At 40.6% G+C, this 21,274-nt stretch overlaps 1 protein-coding gene across 3 annotated transcripts in view; it reads right to left on the bottom strand.

Moving 5' to 3' along the window:
- Uprt (uracil phosphoribosyltransferase homolog) overlaps nt 1–21,013 on the bottom strand; it is a 31,392-nt gene extending 10,379 nt beyond the window's left edge. The window contains exons 1-7 of one of the 3 annotated variants that reach the window (XM_050127336.1): nt 20,979–21,013; nt 20,454–20,878; nt 7,523–7,565; nt 3,734–3,803; nt 2,608–2,670; nt 915–1,076; nt 163–261 (exon numbers count right to left, since the gene is read on the bottom strand). In XM_050127336.1, the coding sequence (XP_049983293.1) occupies nt 163–261; nt 915–1,076; nt 2,608–2,670; nt 3,734–3,803; nt 7,523–7,565; nt 20,454–20,842 (826 nt within the window). In that variant the 5' untranslated portion in view covers nt 20,843–20,878; nt 20,979–21,013. The other 2 variants (XM_050127335.1, XM_050127337.1) reach the window with 2 other exon arrangements.
- Nucleotides 21,014–21,274: the final 261 nt, after the last annotated feature.

Here is a 21,274-nt window from a genome sequence, read left to right as displayed (position 1 = left end):
GTTTAATATTATCACTGAGATTAGAGATGACAAACACAAGTCATAACTAGCAAAACTAGATTTAAATTTAATATGGACTGACAACTATAATTTGCCTTGGGATGAGAGGCTAGAGAGATACACACTATCTCATGACTATCTGGAGCTGCAAGTTCAACTCACCATGGGGAGTGGAGAAGAGACTGAGTAGGATAATAACACTGGGTTGAACTCCATGTTCTATTAGAACCTTTACAGCTTCAATTACAGTATTGCCAGTGCCTAAAACAAAAAGGCAACGAAACCCATTAGCAATGTTAACACCTAAGCTGACTGTTCTGAGAGTAAGGTCAAGGCAGGAATAAGACTTGACTCGTGAACACTTCATTTGAAAGTGACTGACTGTTCTTTGTCAATGTTATTTTTAATGATAGGTACAACAGAAGCAGTTGTATTAAATGTACAACAAGCCCTAAATTCACTTACTTCTTGAGATACAAAATTTAACACCCCTGCTCACCTCCCTGAGAGACTATGGTATGAGCAAGTAGAGGGGTGAGAACAGAATACCAGAAAAATTACCTGTAGAGAGGATAAAGCCTTGAGAAAATCAGTGCCATGATCATTAGGGTAGAGACAGGACATGTTTTGATATATTTTCTGTGTTCTCTATATTTTACTTCATTAGGTCCTTTGCTTCAATGTGTTCATTTCAAAACAGATGTTCTTTGGAGCTAACAAAGTTTGACTAATGTATATTCCCTTATTACACAATAAAAATTTCCCAGTGAACTGCCCAGGGCAACTCCAAATCCAACAGAGAAAAACACATTTAGAAACTGTTTTTGCCTTTTATATAAGTGTGCGTAGGAGGCAGACACTAACTTGAATTTAAACTCTAACAAAAAATTACAAATGCAACTCAAGCCACTCACTGAGAATTGGATACATCAGAAGGACTTTTCTGCGATAAATGTCTGGGGGGAACTTGGCATAGTACACTTTGGCCCTTTGTGTCTCCTCATCGCTCTGAATCAGGATCTTCCCAATTCGTATGGATCGACAGCAGTCACGTAAACCTTGTTCCATTGCCTCACCTTGAAGAAGGAAATGAAAAGGAATCAGGGACAAAAAAGATGCAGCAGATAGCGTGCAAATCCAAGAACAGGCCAAAGTCGAGTTTCTCACTGCTATTAATACAAAAAGAGCCCTATCAAGGCAGAAGCATTCTTCTCATATTTTATTCTTAGTGGGAACTCAATGAAAGCAGATGAACGTCAAAGAAATCACAGTAAGCTAGACTTATTGCTTGCTTACAAGGTATGGAGCTGTTCTGCTTCCATGATGATGGAAATGAAAGGTTGACTGGGTTGTTCCTTGAGCTTCTTCTATACAGAGATACTTTTACTCGTTATTTTTAAAGATGATTTTAAGCCAATTAAATTTGTGACTTTCATCTGAGAAAAATATAAAAGATTCATGAAAAAGTGGGGGCTATAGGCCATAGGCTTTCCTTTTAGATATAAGTGGCCAGGATCCATCACTTAGTTCAGCAAGGCTGTGGGACCAGAAGCCCCATCAGGCGAAGTCTTGAGTACCTGGTGGAGCACTGACTGAGGGGTCATGGGGCAGCCTCTCAGTAGATTCATGGGCAACCGCTAAGCCAACAGAAAAACATCAGAGGTGCAAGGACCAAGGTGGTACTCTCAGCGAAGTTGGTACTTTCAGAGCTGAGAAGAAACCATATCCAGGTGTTCAACAACTTCAGATGCTGAACAGCACTATTCTGAGAAGGTTTTCACTGCTTAAGAGCTGTCTTCCTGTAGGAACAGAGCCTAAAGCGCCTTTTGTAATTGAGGTGTTCAAGTGTTCACAAACACAACAAGAGCAAGAGAAAAATGAAGGTTTATATGTTCTTAAAGTCCGTCTGTTTCCAGTGCAAACAAGTGAGGCTTCCAGCTCTTGTAAAAAAAAAAAAAAAAAAAAAAAAAGTTGTTTGCTGAGGAGCAATCATTCCTGTATAGCAGGCACACATTCTCATCACAGGCATGCCATTTTGCTGCACAAAAGTTGCTAGTTAAGATGATCAGTTGGACTCAAAGCACCAATACAGACTGTATAGGATCAGCAAGTGGAAACAGCTAGAGCTAATGACAGCTACGTGCTTTTTGCCTATGCAGTCACATATACAAAGAATATAAAATTTACAATATGAAATCAGTCCAGCTTTTGGCAGAGTTCCCTGCAACACAGATAAAAGCAGAGGCAGCATCTTCTCCAGCCAGCTATCCAAATGTTCTTCTTCAGAAAGAATTGAATTGATGCCACATTCCTTCAGTCTGCAAACCATTCTCCCCTCCTGCTATCCTCCCACCCTCCTTTGAGGCATTTTAAAAGCTGCCTTGCTCGTGGGAGCAGGCCACTAGGGATGAGGCCTGCAATTACAATTACCCAAACTTAGCAGCACATAGGCCATGACTCCAAGGCACCATGAGGCTAGGCAACACAGGTGCTGAGATTTAAGCAAAGGCAGCATGCAATTATGACAAGCCAGCCCGCCTCTCTCCTGGAAAACAGCAACCGTTTCCATGCATGCAAAGAAACGAAATCATACACATGCAAACCTACCGCTCCTCATTATGCTGACCCCACAATTTCCTTTCTCAAATTTCACTCCTTCATACTTGTGCCCTGTTGGGAAATAAAAATAAAAAAAGAGCTGCTTTATCATGAGAGACATGGGTATATTCTATAAGGTACTCGTGGCTCAAAGCAGATGAGTACAAAGCAACCCAGACACAATGTATAGCACCTTGGATTTCCTGTGAAAGTAGTGAGTCATGATCTTTCATAGTTATTTCTTAATTCCTCAGAAGAAACCTGTGAGAGTAATTGGGAGAGGAGGTTTTCCTCAAGTGAGAATTGGACTTATTATAGCACAATATTCCCATACACATCCTCCAAATTGAATTCAAAGGAGACTCACTGCAGTCCATGAATACTAGATACCCCATCAATTCACACCGGGGCCCCACTGTGAGTCACAGCAGAAAGCCGCCTCATTCCATCCCTTCTTATGATCCTCCATTCTGCCTTAAAAAGCAGAAGAAAGAGGCTGAAATAGTTATTAAGCTACTCAAAACTTGGTCTCATTCTGAATTGTGTCAATTATGATGCAACAAACTCAGCCCTCAATTGTTCATAGCCAACCCTTTGAATAGTAGAGTTTTCCATCAGTTATGAAAAAAAAAAAAAAACCAAATCAGAATTTCCCATCTCTGAAAGGGGGATTGTAGGCTATTCTTATTAGAGCAAAGCACCTACTCCAAATCTTATCATTTTGACTTTTCTTTCCCTTTTCCACATCTCATCTTCTTTTTAAACCTGCAGTTTCTATGCCAAACCAGTCTCTTGTATTTGTTAGCGCCAGTGGCTTCCCCACAGAGGTGAAGATAAGCTGCCAGCAATTCTCAACTTTGGTCCCTGCGGGCTGCCATCAGAAGCAACACCTGCATGCTACATGACTATGTAATAACCTTTAACTTGAATTGACAAGCAAGGCATTAACGAAAAGTCACGTACATATATTTCTTTAGAAAAGTCTCTTAGTTTTTAAAGATGTTTAAAAAAAACAGCTCTACCTAAACTCATTTTTCACACTGATTTTACACAGAATGTCTTCTTTCCATTTTCCTCCCCCAACTCTAGTTCAGGATTTTTATGAGGAAAAGTTGAGAGCACAAGTCCTTGTTACCTGTTGGCGTGGTCACCATGCATTCTTTGTATGGCAGCTGATTCAGTCCCTCTTCTACAACAAGTCTGATCTAGAAAGTCCAAGAAAAAATAAATTGAGGGCCTTCAGAGTCTCCTGCTAGCTGCTAGCCTTGGGAGCTGAGGGCTTAGGTCATAAAGGAAGGAAGGGGGCCCCTACCATGGCTTAACTACAAGGACACATTTAAATGTCAGGCTGCTTTTTGGTAAGTACCCAACCTCCATTGTAGCACACTGACTATCACCAAAGGGCTTCTATGTGCCTTCTGAGTCAGTCAAGAATATGAGAGGCACAAAACTTCAATAAGAGTTATGGCAAAAACACCATTGGTAGTAATAAAATTATGGGTTACTGTGGAAAGTGTCCACCTAGAATTCTCTACCTTGCTTAGTACCTTTGAAATCTTTGCAATTTAAAAATGAACCTAGATTCACTTCTAACAAAGGTACACCATAATGTAAACTATATCGAAAAGTCCTTGTGAGAAAATGAATGAATAGACAGACTGAAGCAATTTATTGGATCTCAAGGAGGACCCAGTAGACTATCCCGGGACTTCTCAGTTAAAGAAAAGTACTATGAAGGCTAATTAGATGGCAGATAAACAGGCAGAAGGATAGAACTGACTCCCAGAAGTTGTACTACAACTTCCACATGCATCCACAATGGCATGAGCAGGTGTGTGCACACACACACAGACATGCACACACAAGTAAATAAATACTTAAAATTTTTTTAAACAAAGTTTTATGAGTTGCATAGCAACTATGAAGTAGAAAGGAAGAATCCCTCAAAATTACTAGAAATAGTCGCTCACAGCGAGACATGAGCAACCAGAGCCCACTATAACAAAGCCAGTGCCGAGCCTGTAGTGCACATTTTCTCCAATCAATATTACATTAATGATTGAGAATCAGGAACAGCAGGGAGAAGTACGATGCTTCATTCTCTGTTATCACAACACATCACCCTGCTGTCATTAAAGGGATCAATTGGAAATGGCCCATCACTTTGTTCCCCTGCAGAATCAGAGAATGGCCCAGAAAGCTTTTGAATAGTGTATGCAAGAGCACACTCGCTGCTAGCTACCACCTTCCTTGGCTACTTATGTTTATTTAGGAGAAAATTGCAGACAAGGTTTTTTTTTTTTTTCTTTGAAAAGTACATATCTCTTTCCTCTGGTGACATGCCTCAAATGAGCCCTGTTCCTGCTCCATCCCCTGAAACTCTGGGACAGAAGTGATCATGTCTGCAGGGGCCAGAGTTTGGAGAGGACTGCTGTGAAATGTTTTCTGGACGTGGCAGGGCTGTTGCACACTCACCGCAGTTGTGTTTGCTTACACACGACAGGCACAAGAGCAAGCCAATCAACATTGCACATATATGGTGGAGGAGCTCACAAGGCCCCACCTCTAACTGAGGAGCTATTGACAGTTGATGGCTTCTGAAGGAGGGAGAGTCAGTTTTCTTTAGAAGTGTGGCCCCTCTGAAAGGTTGACCATACTCCAGAGGGTGGCCTCACACCCAGGGGCATGTGGGCAGCATAAACTAAACTCAGCGGGCTATGAAAAGAAAGAGAGCATGAAGTTGGTTGGGAGAGTCTGAGAGGAGTTGAAGGCAGAATGAGGGGTGGATATGATCAAAGTTCATTGTATACATACATGAAATTTTCAAAGAAGAAATAAAAATGCATAAACAAAAGTATGGAGATAGATAAGAGGAGAGCATAAAACTAGAAGAAGAATGACTCAAATCCTTTTAAAGGGTGGGGTGCACAGCATGTGTTTAATACACGCAAGGCCCCCAGTTAAATCTTTAAAATGTAAAGAACTACAAAAAACAACTCAGGATAAGATCACTTGTCCACTATCAGGGATATCACCCTTGTGTTGAGGAGATAGTGTATTAGAAATCCTCAACAATAAAAAGATAAACAGCTATAGTTGCTACCATAACCATAACAGATTCTTCTCAACCCCACCCCATCACTGGTCCTTCAAAGCCAACTACAAAGAATGGAGAAATCCAAGTTACCATGTCCTAGGTGAAGTATGCCACCTCTCTTGCTTGGCTAGAATATAATGCCTGCTATTTCAGAGAAGCATTTTAGAACATCCATGAACTTGACTCCTACTTTCTATAACAAAAAGGAACATATGCAGCTGTCATTAGGCTTGTAGTCCCAGCTACTTGGGAAGCTGAGGCAGAAGGAATGCTTGAGCCCAGGATTTTGAGATCATTATGGAAAAAAAAGAGAGATTGTCTCAAAAAGAAAATAGAGAGAGGGCACAAGAGAAACAAAAGAAAGATGAATAATTTTATCCCAGAGAACAGAGACTCCTATTCTTTGCTCAGCAGTCATTAAGCCAAAAAAAAATGGCTTTTTTTTGTTCATTAGGTTGGGTTTTGCTGAAAACATAAAAGAAGGCTGAAGAGATGGCTCAACTGGTCTTTGTAAACAAAGACCAAGGTTCAATCTCTCGAAGGCATATAAAAAAGCAAAGTGGTAACATATGCTTTATAAACTAGTGACATGAGGATCTCTGGAGGGCTTATGGCCCGTCAGCCTAGCCTAACTGGCAAGCCCCAAATCCCAGTACAAAACCTTATCTGGAAAAAAAAAAAGATGAGGAAGATGGTTCCTGAGAAGCAACCAAAACTGATCTCTGGCCTCCACACATGCACACACATGCACCTCCACAAACAGCACGTGCACACACAGAAGAAAACATTAAAGACAACGGCTTCTGTCCCAGGAATGTCAACCATATTTCTCTTGTTGCTAACATCAGTTATTACTATCCATGGAAGCCAAAGTAAGTTTAAATAGAATTGGGTCTCTCAATCAAGAATATTTAAAGCCAAAAGCAGAAGAGGAATAGCCTACACTCTTTTAGAATATATGTGCTCTAGAAAAAAATCAAAATTAAAAGTTGTATGCCTTTTTTCACACTTCCTTTTCTATTTTTTATGATTTGATTATACCTACAAGGTTCATAAGCCACATTTCTTTTTTAAGCTAAGTACTGACAAGAGCGATAAGATCGTAAATTCTACAAGAGCAGAGACCATATCTATATATCCTTAACTGTCTTATCTCCTCTCTCCCAAAATAGTCTAGTGCACAGCCTAATATGTACTCAATGTTTATTTTCATTAATGAAGAGTATTAGTCTTAGCAACTACTTAGCAATTTCACTCCAAGAATGGAGCACACTTAGGTATCAACACAAGAACAGAAAGCTGTGGCAAAGAGATCATCTGAGATGACACTATGTGAGGACTGGGTTTGCTCAGGACTTAACAGGATGCCCTTGAAGAAGGGGTATGCATATATATGTTCAATATATCACACGGTAGAAGCAAAACAAATACAATTAACATTGTAAACTACAAAAGAAAATACACTAGTTTCTGCACATTAGCTCATACACAGGGTGAATGCTAGGTCTCAGAACACAGTTTTCTTCTAATGTGCTACAGTTTATGGCCCTAAGATAAGGCATTTTATGAGTTGCTGAGAACCAGACTGCCAAGATCCATTTAAGAATGACAAGGAATGGGTTCATAGGCAATGTTTTGGAGTAAAAGGGAGTGAGGCAGCACTTTAATGCTATAATGGAAAGGAAACTTCAGAAGCCTCACAAGACGATGGTTGTTCAGGGCAATCTCTCTTAACCCCAGAATAGTCTACAATGAAAAGCCCCCTGGCCTGCCAGAATTATATCACTGCATATAACAATGAAATGAAAATGGAAAGCCTCCACCTACCAAACGATCCGCAGAAAACATGAAGTCCCCTCTACTGGCTGTCCTAAAAAAAACAGTACAAGTTTTAGTCTAAATTAGAGCTTCAAAGTAAAATATAATTAATACACATAGTAACACTGATATTAAGACCTATTACATCGTACAGGCTGAAATGCTTATGTGTACAATATATTTTTACTAGGATACGGACATAAAAAAGAAAAGACTTCATAAGTATTATTGGGAAAAGCTATTTGATTACTTGACATCAATATTAGAGATAGGAATTGAAGATCATGCGATCTACACTGAGCTGTCAGGGAACACAGATCCCCTGGAAGATGACAGAAAAGCTCAAATTGAGAAGAAACTTTACAGTAAGAACACTACCCTGCCCTCCGTTCACCTAGTTTTACTGGCACACAATAGAGCTAAGTAACCCATCTACTTTGCTGCTTGTCCTTTTGGGGATTATAAGAGTTAGAGTAAGTCTTCTGTTGTGGTCACTGCTTTCAAAAAATGTGCACCTTCATTGCTAAGCCCTCTTTCTCAAATCATTTATAACTTGTTCCTTTTCTCTGGTTTCTAATGAAGCCTTTCTCTTCTTTGATTTTTCTGTCATTTTCTTATACATTTCCTCTGGGTTGATACCATCCTATCCTGAGGTGTTCAAGCAATAGTAATTCAGTCTTGCACATTCCCACCAGCTGCTATAACCAGGCAAAAGAATGAATGTTAGGAGACCTGTGTCTTTTCTGTATGTAAAATCTTTTCCCCTCTTTCATGGAAGTTAAACATTTTGATAGAATGGATTATCAGCTTATATACTTAGAATTTTCTACTTTCCTATCTAAAACATAAAACTAAAATATTCCCATCACAGCATCAATAGGACAACTGCAAGTGCCAGTTATCTCAGCAGATCATTCATCTTGTTTTAACAGAGGAAAACAATAAAATATACCAGATACAAATATCATTGTGTTTCTCACAGTAACCACAGCTCTGTCATAGTTAGCTATTAACTCCCTAAACTATGAACATAATTAAGCAATAGCAAGAATATGGGTTTGTAGTCTTTATACAGTCTATGCTCTAGACTCAAAAATTCTATATACACATAAACACACACACCCCTACCTATATACATAGAGATAACATTTAAAACAGGTTCTGTTACATGTACTGCTGTTTTAGAATGAGACCAGTGTCTTTCATTTCTAAAACTCATTTTCAAAACACCTATCAATGAAATGAAAAGCAGAGAAATTTAGAAAAAAATAATGCTTTCAATGGTAGACCTATGCAAATTTGCCTAAGCAGCCAAAACACACCTCTTTTCTTTTTTCCCAATTAATTATGCATGCATGTCTACATTCACACACAGACACACACAGGGATGGGAATCGAACTCAGGACCTCGGGCACTGTGGGCGGCGCTCTTAACCTCTGAGCCAGCTCTCCGGCTGTTAACACAGCTCTTTTCAAGGGGGAATAAAACCCTGACCTTTTCAGGTTATTTTAGAAACTATGCATTTCTTTACATTTTTATATTGATTTTATTTCATACAGGTGTTTTGCCTGAATGTATATCTGTGTATCATGTACATGCTTGATGCCCATGGAGGTCAGAAAGGGCATTCAATTTCCTGGAACTAGAATGAAAGGTGATTCTGAACTGCCATATGGACAACCAGATGAGAACCAGGTCCTCTGCAACAGCAGCAAGTACTCTTAACTGCTGAGGCATCTCCCAAGACATTAAGTCTGGAGTTTCCTTTTTTTCTTCTTGGTTTTTCAAGATAGGTTTTTCTCAATGTATCCTTATCTGTCCTGGAACTCATTCTATAGACCAGGCTGGTCTCAAGCTCACAGCCACTGACCTGCTTCTGCCTCCCAAGTGTTGGGATTAAAGGTCTGTGCCACAACCACCCAGCCAGCCTGGAGTTTCTTAAAGAAATAACCTATGATATGTTTTGACAATGTCTTTCACTCATCAATTTACTACACAAAGGAGTTATATCAGGGAAAGTGATGAAAGATATCACCATCTGTTATTTTACTCTGGAATCAGACATTTTTAACACCTTTTATACACTCTCTCCCCCCAGAAATCAGCTTTATCTGATAAACTTTGCAAAATAAGCACATTATCTACATACTACAAAAGATATACACTGAGAATCTAATAGGAATCGCCTTCTCTTGACAGTTATTTGACCTACAAAAGAAATCATTCACTGTTCCACTATAAACAGCAATTACTAGTTTGCCTTCTGTTATTTTAGACAGACTTCAACTCGTACTACTTATTTTAAATCAATTTAGAAATTAAAGTAAATCTAGAATTCAATAAATTGATTACATTTTTTTAAAAGAAATACATAGTGGCCTTCAACATCATGTTGAAATTCTTAACACTGTTGAGAACAGCTTCATAAAATCAGAATTTCCTCATCAGATAGATCAAAGTACCTGTATTCTCTGAGCTCTTCCTTTGGACCCAATGCTGGTCTGAATCATTTGTTTAAATACACATTTTAATGGAAACTAGACTCCGGGTATTATTCTCCCTATATACTTTGTTTCAAAACAAAATTATATCATTTCAAAACCATTCAAAAAAATATTGTCCCACAGGAAAAAAAAAGCTTGGTAAAATACCAACCATTTTCTAAGAATAAGCTAAAATAATATAATATAAAACTGACATAAAGCAAAATCACACAGACACATATCCCTAAAATATTTTTTAATTCAGGATCTATATTGCCCTGGCTGGCCTGGAACTAGCTCTTGTAGACCAGGCTGGCATCAAACTCACAGAGATCCCCCTGTCTCTGCCTTCAAGTACGGAGAGTAAAGGGGTGCACAACCATACCCAGATCCTTGAATATTCAAAAATACATTTAGGTAACCAAATATCTCATACTTAAATAAATAAAACAATTGAACAATCAAAATCCAAAGCATGGAACTGTAATTAATATTAAACTGAGATCTATTTTGTTTGTTTTTGTGAGTCAGGGTTTCTGTGTTGCTTTGAAGCCTGTCCTAGATCTAGGTCTTGTAGACCAGGCTGGCCTCGAACTCACAGAAATCCGCCTGCCTCTGCCTCCCGAGTGCTGGGATTAAAGGCATGCACCACCACCATCCAGCTAAACTGAGATCTTTTAAATTATACAAGCTCCCTGGATTGTGGCAGTACATCCCTTTAATCCCAGTACTCAGAGGCAGAGGCAGGCAGATCTCAGTGACTTTGAGGCCAGCCTGATCTACAAAGAGAGTTCCAAGATAGACAGGATTATTGCACAGAGAAACCCCGTCTCAAAAAAAAAAAAAATGATACAAGCTTCAAGCATGTCCAACAACGAAGACATAACTGTAACTAAGATTTTTTTTTTTGAGACAGGTTTTCTCTGTAGCTTTGGAGCCTGTCCTGGAACTAGCTCTTGTAGACCAGGCTGGACTCGAACTCACAGCGATTTGCCTGCCTCTGCCTCCTGACCACCTGGCAAAGAATATTTATTTGTCTAAACAGTCTCCCCTCAAATACATGTGTCACATACTGTAGTAACATGATGAAAACCAAAGGCAGTCATTTCAAAATGCACTTATCACATGGAAACGAGACTCATACTGTAGGATTTCTTAGTTTAAGTAGTTCTATACCTTCTTAAAACCAGGGACAAGGGGGATATGTAGGAGCCATCCATGATAAGCAAAATAGGAACAGATCACCCAAAGGAAGTTCTTTACTTCCAACCATTATCACCTGCCAGAGTAGAACTCAGCCATAGGTAAGTTTAATGGAGGGCTGAGTCCCAGTAGTTTACCCTAAAGCAATACCTGGTTGTAGGAAGGACCATAAACTAAGATTACCCAAGCACCACCCAAGAACAGACCATCCAAAGAAAATGCCTAATGTTCCAACCTTGTAGATAGAATCACCTGCCAGCACACACTCACCAAGACACCCCTAGACAAATGTCAGCCAATCAGGGGTCCTGAACCTCAGAAACCCTTCACCCCTACCTTTACTACTAGAAAAACCAACTCTAACCGAGCGCGGAGTTCTCTGTTTATTCCAATACGTTGGACATGCGGAGAGACTGAGCTTGCAAACTTACATAAAATAAAGGCTCTTTGCTTTTACATATGGGACTCCGTCTTCTTCTTTTTTAAAAAAATTATTTATTCATTTATTTATTATGCCTGAAGGCCAGAAGAGGGCGCCAGACCTCTTTACAGATGGTTGTGAGCCACCAGGTGGTTGCTGGGAATTGAACTCAGGACCTTTGGAAGAGCAGGCAATGCTCTTAACCACTGAGCCATCTCTCCAGCTCCCGGGAATCAGTCTTCTTGTTGGCTTTTGGGGGACTTCGCAGATTTGAGCATAATAATACCAGAAACCAAATACTCATTTTAACTTGGAGTACCTAAAAGCACATTTTTCCTTTTTGTTAAGTAAGACTGTCTAGATAGTACTTTTAAAATCTCCAGAGAGCCAGGTATGGTAGTTTATACCTATAATACAAGCACTCAGAAGGCTGACACAGAAGGATCAAAAGTTTGAGTTCATCCTAAATTACATAGTGAGTTGGAGGTAAGACTGCATTACATAAGGAAATCCTATCTCAAACAAAACAAAACAAAAAACTAGATGCCAGGTGTCTCAGTTACTGCTTTATTGCATTGAAGAGATGTCATGCGTAAGTAAATGTATAAAAGAAAATACTGAACTGGAAAGGTGCTTATAATTTCAGAGAGTGAGTCCATGAAAAACATGGCTGGGAACATGGGGGCAAGCAGGTAGGCATAGTGCTGAAGCAGTAGGTGAGAGCTTGCTTTTGCTCCAAAAGCAGCAGATGGGGAGATAAAGAGGAAGGGAAGGAGGGAGGGAGGGACAGAGGGAGGGATGGAAGGAGAGAGAGGGAGACTGGACCTGGTGTGGGCTTTTGAAACCTCAAAGTCTACACCCAGTGACACACCTCTTCCAAGACCTCACCTACTAATCTTTCCTAAACAGTCCACCAACTTGGAACTAAACATTCAAAACTATAAACCTAGGAGGGCCATTCTCAGTCACACCACCACATCAGGTGTGGTGACACATGCCTGTAAGCCTAACTAGTGGAAGATTTAAAGGCAGGAGGATGTCTTGTAGCAGTTTCCTCGGGAGATTGAAACCTTCCATCCTGGAAGCAAGCTTGTTAAGCCACAGGATATGAAAGGGGTAGTGAAACAACAGGATGTTATTAAGGGAAATGAAAAATTCCATCCTGCAGGGAAGGTGGTTAAGCTAAGCAATAAACAACTCAATAGCTTCAGAAAGTCCCTGAAATTGACCAGATAAACTAGGTCCTCACACCCCCAAGCATATATAAATTCTAAGGACTGCCAAGACTCACCCTCAGACCATCTGAGCTGCCTGGAAAGGACACTCTCCAGCCTATTGAGCTGCCTGCAGGCTGTGTAGTTCCCAGCCTTTCTGAGTTGTCATCCCTGCTGAGGTGGGCTTTGGTGATGCAGCTGCCCTTGAGTCATTTCTGCTCCTGGAAGTAACTCCATTAAAACTTACTGCTGGTTCACTCACCAAGATGGACTTTGGTAGTTTTCTTACTTTAGTGTGTCACTGGCTCCCTATCTAGGACAAATAGGTGTTTGTTCACCCAGGAATAGTGTCACACAACAGAGAATCAGCTAAACCCAGGAGTTTCAGGCCAGCCCAGGCTACACAGCAAGACCTTATTTCAAAATAAAGTACAGCCGGGCGATGGTGGCGCACGCCTTTAATCCCAGCACTCGGGAGGCAGAGGCAGGCGGATCTCTGTGAGTTCGAGACCATCCTGGTCTACAGAGCTAGTTCCAGGACAGGCTCCAAAGCCACAAAGAAACCATGTCTCGAAAAAAAAAAAGTACAAATAGCAAACCAACAAAACCTTCTTCCTGAAGAGGCAGATGATTTTATAATATAGCTTGTAAAGAGTAATCCACTGTGATTACCACATGCAACACACCCTTTGCCGGGTGTGGGGGTAGAAAGCTGTGATACCAACACTCAGGAGGATGATGTCAGTAGTTCACAAAGTTCAAAGACAGTCTGGCATCCCTAACAAGTTTAAGGCCTGGGCCACATAACAAGACCCTGCTTTGAAAAAAATGCATGCTTCCCAAAAGCAATTAAAGGCAAACTCTCCTGAGTCATAACTCAAAACAACTTAACTAAAATCAAATCATAGGAACACTGAATTGGATGTCATTTCAAAAGTTTAAATACATCACTCTTCTTCCTGGAAGATTATACACATGGATTGCTTGTGACATTTGGAGAAGGGAGACTGGGGTGAACATTCAGCAAATAAAAATACAGGATCCACAATTAAATTTGAACTTCAGAAATCCCATGCAATATATGTTACACTTATATTTTTAAAGAAGGTGTTCATTGCTTGCTTGAACTCAAATTTAACTGGGCATCCTGTGTTTTACCTGATAAGAACAGGAATAATTTAATAAACTTTCCGAAGAATGTGAGTACTCAGACTTAACATTTTGTTTGTTTGTAAAATCAACAGGTGGAAGGAGAGTGAACATAAAAGCAGTTCTGGCAGGCTCAATCAAAAAGATAGATTTCATTTCAAGCTACGGTGTAATGAGCACTCACACAGTGTTAACTTCTATGTCTCCATTATGTGATTACTAAAATCAAGAACAGCTCCAAGGCTTGCTGTAGCATGCAGATGGCTTGCAACTGATTTTGCTCCTCCCATCGCCTTCAAACAACAAACCCCTAATAATATACTTAGAACAAATCTAACTCAATGGAATTTTTTTAAAAAAAAAAAAAAAAAGCTTCTTCTACCCCCCCAGATGCAAGTCAGCAAAGCCAGTTTGTTAGGACCTTATTAGTAACCTCATAAAAGAGACCTCCATTCATTGTTTACTCTCCAAGCAGAGTTCAATATAAATGCCAAGAAACAGGTAGAAAAACAAGAGGTATCATTTTCACCTGTTAGAGTCCAATGTCACTGGTGAGACATGACGAGGATAGACCCGAGACATATTATATCAGGGATTTCTGCTGCTAAAAGATGGGATTTCCTCCCTATTTCACTAAAGCAGGTTAGAAAATTCAAATGGGAAATGTACAAAAACAAACAAACAACAACAACAAAAAAAAAACCACATCTCATCTGAGGACAGAATAATCATTTGTGGTTTTTGTAATGCTGCAAATATAGGACCCACCCAACATTGCACAAACCACCTCCAAGGATGAGAGCCAGGAACTTGTTTTGTAAAACAGACTTCACTATTAGTTTTCATGCACAGCTCTGCTTAAGAACATTACATGACTTAGATGAGTCACATCACATTAAGCAACACTCGTGATAGGCTGGCACGGGTCTTTCATCCAACCTGAGGTTAAATGTCTCCTGTCTGGACGACTAAAAACTAGTCACAAGGCTGAACGTAGTAGTTGTTTGGTGCCATTTTATGGACTGACAAACTCTTAGGATAATTATTCAGCTTCCATCTAAGTAGGCTAGAGAAGCCATGCCAAAGCCTCTCCTAGGACAAGAAGATACAGACAGAATAGACTCAACAGTTCACAATACAGCTTTACTCTAGTATTTCAGGACACAAAAATCTCTCTCAAACTCCCTCCCTCTCTTTCCCCCCTCCCCCGCCCGAAAACTGTGGCCTGGAGAATGATTTTAAAAATTCACTTCATTGCCTTTCGTATGAGGTCATGAACCGTGTTCAGGGGGGAACGTACATTACACTCCCATTCTACTGGGTTTATTATTCAGGAAGAGAAGAATGTGTAGTTTAATCCACTTCAACAGCAACAAAAAAAAGAAACCACAGGAAAATGAAGGAGTCATTGCTTTTTCGTCGTTTGTTTGCCAGTGACCCATGTATGTGTAGCTGAGTAAATTATCCATTCCATTTGGTGTTTAGATTACTGCACTCTCAAAGAGAGAAAATCATTTCCTTGAAATTCAATAATACAGCCAACATATTACGTTTCAAATATTGTACACTTCAAAAAATAAAGTCATTTTAAATCAGTACAATGTTCTCAATCTTGCTTGCTTTATAGATACACAACACTTGCAGTCCTGTTGGATCACCCCATTTCTCCATGCCAGAGCCAATTCATAAAGCAATCCCTTTACTAGATAGAGTCTAAGAACTAGGAACAATAAAAGAAACAACATGTACTCCAAAGGTTTCTATTATCAGACACATAATATATACATATACTGTCCTCTCAAAACAGAGAAAAGTATATGCCTCAAAGAGGACAGACTATGATATGGAAGACTGCACCTTCCATAATTAAACTGACATAAATATTGCTCTACATACAATAGACACTCGGTCGGCTCCTACAGAACCTAAAACAGGCCTTGTTTGCATAACCGCAAGACAGTCAAAAAAAGAAAGAGAGAAAGAGAAAGGAAGAAGAAAGAGAACGCTTCTGTTAACAGATTATGCTTCTTAACAGAAACAAAATCTGTGTCCAGCCTGAATAAGCATCACCTCATTAGGGGAGAATCACAGTAGGTCTTTCTGTACTGTGTCAAAGCTGGATACAAATTATGTAGGCTCTCTCGGTATTTTTGTTCGTTTTGAGGAAGGCCTTGCTAGGTAGCTATGGCTGGCTTGTTCCTCGCTAATCACTACAGACTAACCCCCAACAACAGCAATATTTTTCACTCGGCCTCCTGAATGCTGGGATTAGCAGCAAGAGCCACAAGAGCTAGCTTTGGTATTGATTTGCAAATAAAGAATTTGAATTCTCTGTACAAGCAAATCCCTTCTACTATGTCAGTAAAAAGCATGCATAATTTCCAACTTGAAGAATTTAAATGCTGTAAATACACACAGTGATTCACAGTTTGTAACACTGCTCAGGGACAGTATCTTGTTTTAGCCTCTCAGGAGTTCCATGAGACTGTACCAACATCTTCATTTTAGAAATGATAAAGCCAAAACATCTTGCCTAAGATCCCTTTACAGGATTCTACTGTCTCCTCTTTCAAACTCAAGGGAAAATACAAAGGATTCCACTTACTCCCAGGTTGCTATATAACCCAAGCTTTTCTAAATAATAAAATATAATCGAGACATATAGATATTATCATATATAAATGCTGAATGTCATACTCTCTCCAAGCTCTGTATTAATGGTTTTTAACCTTTACATCCTGATCCTTTATGAAATGTCATGAAAACTGAAGCTTCCCACCCCTGCACAAGGCATATAAGCAAATCGTCACAGCAGCCTTATTCATCATAACCGAAGAGCAGAAAGCTACCCAAATATCCGCTACCCGTTGGATGCATAAACAAACTGCATTATATCTATACAATGTAGTACCATTCAGCCACAAAAAGGAATGAACCCCGAAAACATTACACTAAAAGAAACTAGCCACATAAGCATCATATATATGACTCCTTTCATTTGATCTATCCAAAATAGCAAGAACCCCACAATCTCACTCATAAGAGTCTTGAGCTCAAAGAATTTGACAGTGAAATGAATTTCACCACAGGCTGGGGGAGAAAGGAGGAAGAGAAGGAGGTAGAAAGGTTCATCAATGAGTACTGAGTTCGAGATAGTACTGTTACACAGTAGGTTGACTACCTACTAAGAATAATAATAAGAAGAATGTCCCGCACATTTCAAAAAGTGAGGTTAAAAGATTTAGGAAGCTTTTACCATAAAAGGTTGATAAGTGCTTGGAGGAAGAAACAGATTTAACCTGATTTAACCATTATGTAATAATTGTCTATTGATATTGAAATGTTTATGTTTTTATATTAGTTAAATAAATATAAGGACTAGGGAGATGACTTAGTCAGTAAAGTGTTTGCATGCCAGCGTAAGGGACTGAATTCAGATCCCACAGCATCCATGTAAAAGGATGGGTTGGTGCCCACCTTTAATCCTAACACGGGAAAAACAGAGATGGAAGGATCCTTGGAGCTTGCTGGTCAACTAGTCTTGCTGAATTAGCAAGCTCCAGGTTCAGTAACGAACCCTGTCTCAAAAGAATAAGGTATGGTCTTGACCCCTTTGCTCATATTCTCACTCTTCCCACTCTTCACCTAGACTTTGGGAGCTCAGTCCAGTGTTCCACTGCGGGTTTCTGCCGCTGTTTCCATCAGTTGCTGGATGAAGGCTCTATGGTGACATTTATGATATTCATGAATCTGCCTACTCAGCCTAAATATAATAGGGAGGGCCTTGGACCTTCCCAAAGGAATGTGCCACTGAGGAGTGGATTGAGGGTGGGGGAGGTAGAGGGGATGGGAGGGAAGGAGAGAGTGGGAACTGGTATTGGTATGTGCAATGAAAAGAGATAGTTTTCTTTTTTAAAAAAATAAAAGAAACTGACACAAAAATAAGATGTGTGGTGATTGTGGAAAGGTCTAGATGTCAACCTCTCTCTGCACTCCACACACATAAGTCATGCATGCACACCTGTACCCACACAAACAGCAACATACACATATACCACACACATGAAGAAAGATAAAATGTCCAGGATAGGCAAACCAAAGAAAATATAAAGTAAACTAATTATTGCTTAGGGATTGAGGGAATATTAGAGAAATGGGGATTGACCTGTAAGGCCATGACTGTGGTAGGTGATGATAAACAACCATGAACATACATAAAACTACTAAGTATATACTTTAAAATGCTTAAGTTGTATTGTATATGAATTGTATTGCAATAAAGATGTTCTTATTTGCAGTGCTTGGAATCAAATCCAAGGTCTTGTGTCTACAATGTGAAAGTTCCACCACTGAGCTAAATTCCAGTCCTTCAAGATTTTATTTTTAAAACTATCATGACAACAGAAAAATAAAATAACCAAACATTTCCTGAGCCCTGGAACTCATCTACAGATAAGTACAATAGGGTCCAAGAACCGAAATTAGTTAACGCTAAGAATCATAAAATTCCTGGGCAGTGGTGGCGCACGCCTTAACCCCAGCACTTGAGAGACAGAGGGAGGTGGATCTCTGTGAGTTCAAGGCTAGCCTGGTCTAAAAGAACTAGTTCCAGGACACACTCTAAAGCTACAGAAAAAAAAAAGAATCATCAAATTGTCTTTATTTCATAGATGTTTTACTTCAGTTGTTCCAACAACTACCAAGCCTATGCCCTATCTTTTTCAAAACCTCTATGCCATTAGATCACATGATCACAGTTTTCAACACTGATTCTTTATAAACAAATAGTACAGTTTCATAAATAAAATTTTATGAGCTAGGTCCGGGCATAGTAGTACGCTCCCATAACTCAAGCATCCAGGAAGCTAAAGCAGAAGGACCAAATAGCTATATAGTAAAACTCTAGCTCTACAAAAGGGAGAAACACTCTTTAATGATTGAGCATCTCTTCCTGGCAAGGAATGGCTGTAATTCAAAAATGTAAGAAGATTTCTGTCATAAAGCATAATAAAGCCTAATACGCAAAGTAAGATCCATGCCCATGTAATAATATTCAAAATAGAAGACAAGTCTTCCTTTTTAATGGGTCAGGGAAAGGGAGCCAGAAAGAATGAGTGTAGCCTTGAAAAAGAGGATCTGACCATTCCTAAATGGGGATATAGGGAATTCCAAATGAAAGCAGAAACAAGGATGTCTCAGAATTGAAAGGGGCCAAACACTCCCACCTTTGGTAGGTTCAGATAATCCAATGAAGGCTGCTGAGAGGCAGTCAGCAAATCAAGGCTGCTGTGTTTAAAAGGTGCATGTATGTGAGAGTCAGGAACAGTGCAGTGAGGAAACTCGGGAGCCTACTACAAGAGCATGGTATGGTTGGTAGGATCTGATTTAAGTTAGGGCATTTTTTCTTTTCTTTTTTTTTCTTTTGGTTTTTCGAGACAGGGTTTCTCTGTAGCTTTGGGGGCTGACCTGGCTAGCTCTTGTAGACCAGGCTGGCCTCGAACTCACAGAGATCCACCTGCCTCTTCCTCCCCAGTGCTGGGATTGAAGGTGTGCACCACCACCACCGGGCCATTAGGGCATTTTTTTAACTGTCAAGGCACGCTGGAAAAATAGTAATCTTATATGCTATAGCTACTCATTTAAAGCTGCCAGTAAGAGCCAGGCATTGTCTCATGTCCAGTCGTTCCACCCACTTGGGAGGCTGGCTTGTGTTTGAGTTTGAGGCCAGAGTATGAGCAGCAACTTAGGGAAACGCTGTCTCAAAAAAGAAAAAGAAAGGAAAAAGAAAGGAAGGAAAGAAGGAAGGATGGCAGCTGTATTTCATCTGATAAAACTCATATTCCAAACTTCTTGAACTTCTTGCTACACTGATTTGTGAGATTAGAAGGGTCCAACACGTTCTTTGGTAGCCTTTGCAGTTAACTGAGGCCTGTTAAGCAATCTTGATAAGAATGGAATGTTCAACTTTCTGGAGACCAGTAAACCTGCACTCCCGAACAGTAAACAACATGGCACACTGCAGTCACAAACTATGAGTCAGAGGGCCAGAGAAGCACAATATCATTTCCCTTGCAATTGCTTTATTTCTGTGAGCCTGGGCTGTTAGGAGATAATAACCACAAGCAGTTACCATTTCTGGGTTATACATTTACCACGTGGTCAGGAACTGAGCAGATGGCATAGGGGTGTGTACCTGCCAGGCATAGTTGAGGATTGGTTCTGCTTAAGAGAGACAAAGAGGCCGGAAGACGCTGAAAGCTGCCTAAAAGGTTTCATTTCTACACAAAGCAGTGTTAGCCACAAGAACTAAGAGAGGGCTATTGAATGTGTCTAGCTGACTCTCCTACTCACACTCCAAAGAGGCCTGGCTCTAATCCTCAAAGGCCAGTTTGCCAAATCCAAACACAGGCTTTTTACTTTCACCTTGTTAGCCCCTCCACTCCCTTTTCCCCTTCCGCTCTGGGCTTACTTGTCCCGGATGATAGTCTGCAGCTCCCGGATCTGATCATTCATAGGCAGCAGCTTAAGCTGTGCCCCGATCTGTCGGGACAGTTCACAATCCCCTAGGAGGGAGTCACCGACAAGTGCGTCGTAGTAGCTGCCACTGTCAGTACGGTCACTGTGGTTCTCAGAGTGAAGATTAATGCCACAGCAGGCCTGAGAGTCCCGCTCCGAGAGCACGCTGGAATGGGCGTGCCCAGGGAGGAGAGTCAGCTTAGCCATAGCAGCGTTATTTTCTTCAGCATGATCCAGGATAGGGTCGTCTGTTCGCAGATGCTCGGGACTTGGGGTAGAAGTAGTGTTTACTTGCCGGTTGTGACAGGGCATGGAGTCCGGACGCTGTAACTCCGTGGCCATACACTGGGCCCCGGGCTGTCCCCGCAGCTATCAACCCTAAGGATAAAGAGATAAAGAGCAGAAAGAAAAGGATGCGGACACGTGCTTTCTCCGGGCCCCCGCCTCCAGCAGTCTCTAACCCTGGCTGCCCTCTCACCCCTAGGCCTCCGCGGTCCTTTTGCACGCTTTGTCCCACACCCGCCCACACCAGACGTACTGCCGGCTCAGACACCTTATTGGCCTGTCTCTCTGTCAGTCTGCAGCGTGCTGGTTTGTTAACTCTTTTGAGTCTCTCCTGCTTGACTCTCACACGTAGCCTGGCAAACCCGGCTAAGCCAGAAATTCTTGGTTGCTGAGTCCCCGGAAAATCCCTAGGACTTCCTGCAGTCAGACCCACATGTTAGGCCCATGCTTTCAGACTTTCTGACTTGGCAAAGAAATTGTACTTGAGTC

Source organism: Alexandromys fortis, unplaced genomic scaffold (assembly GCF_014885135.2).
Source record: "Alexandromys fortis isolate MF-2015 unplaced genomic scaffold, M_Fortis_MF-2015_v1.1 scaffold_266, whole genome shotgun sequence".
NCBI classification, from domain to species: domain Eukaryota; kingdom Metazoa; phylum Chordata; class Mammalia; order Rodentia; family Cricetidae; genus Alexandromys; species Alexandromys fortis.
The sequence above is the reverse complement of the archived record's forward strand: the minus strand, read 5'-3'. Positions and strand labels throughout refer to the sequence as shown.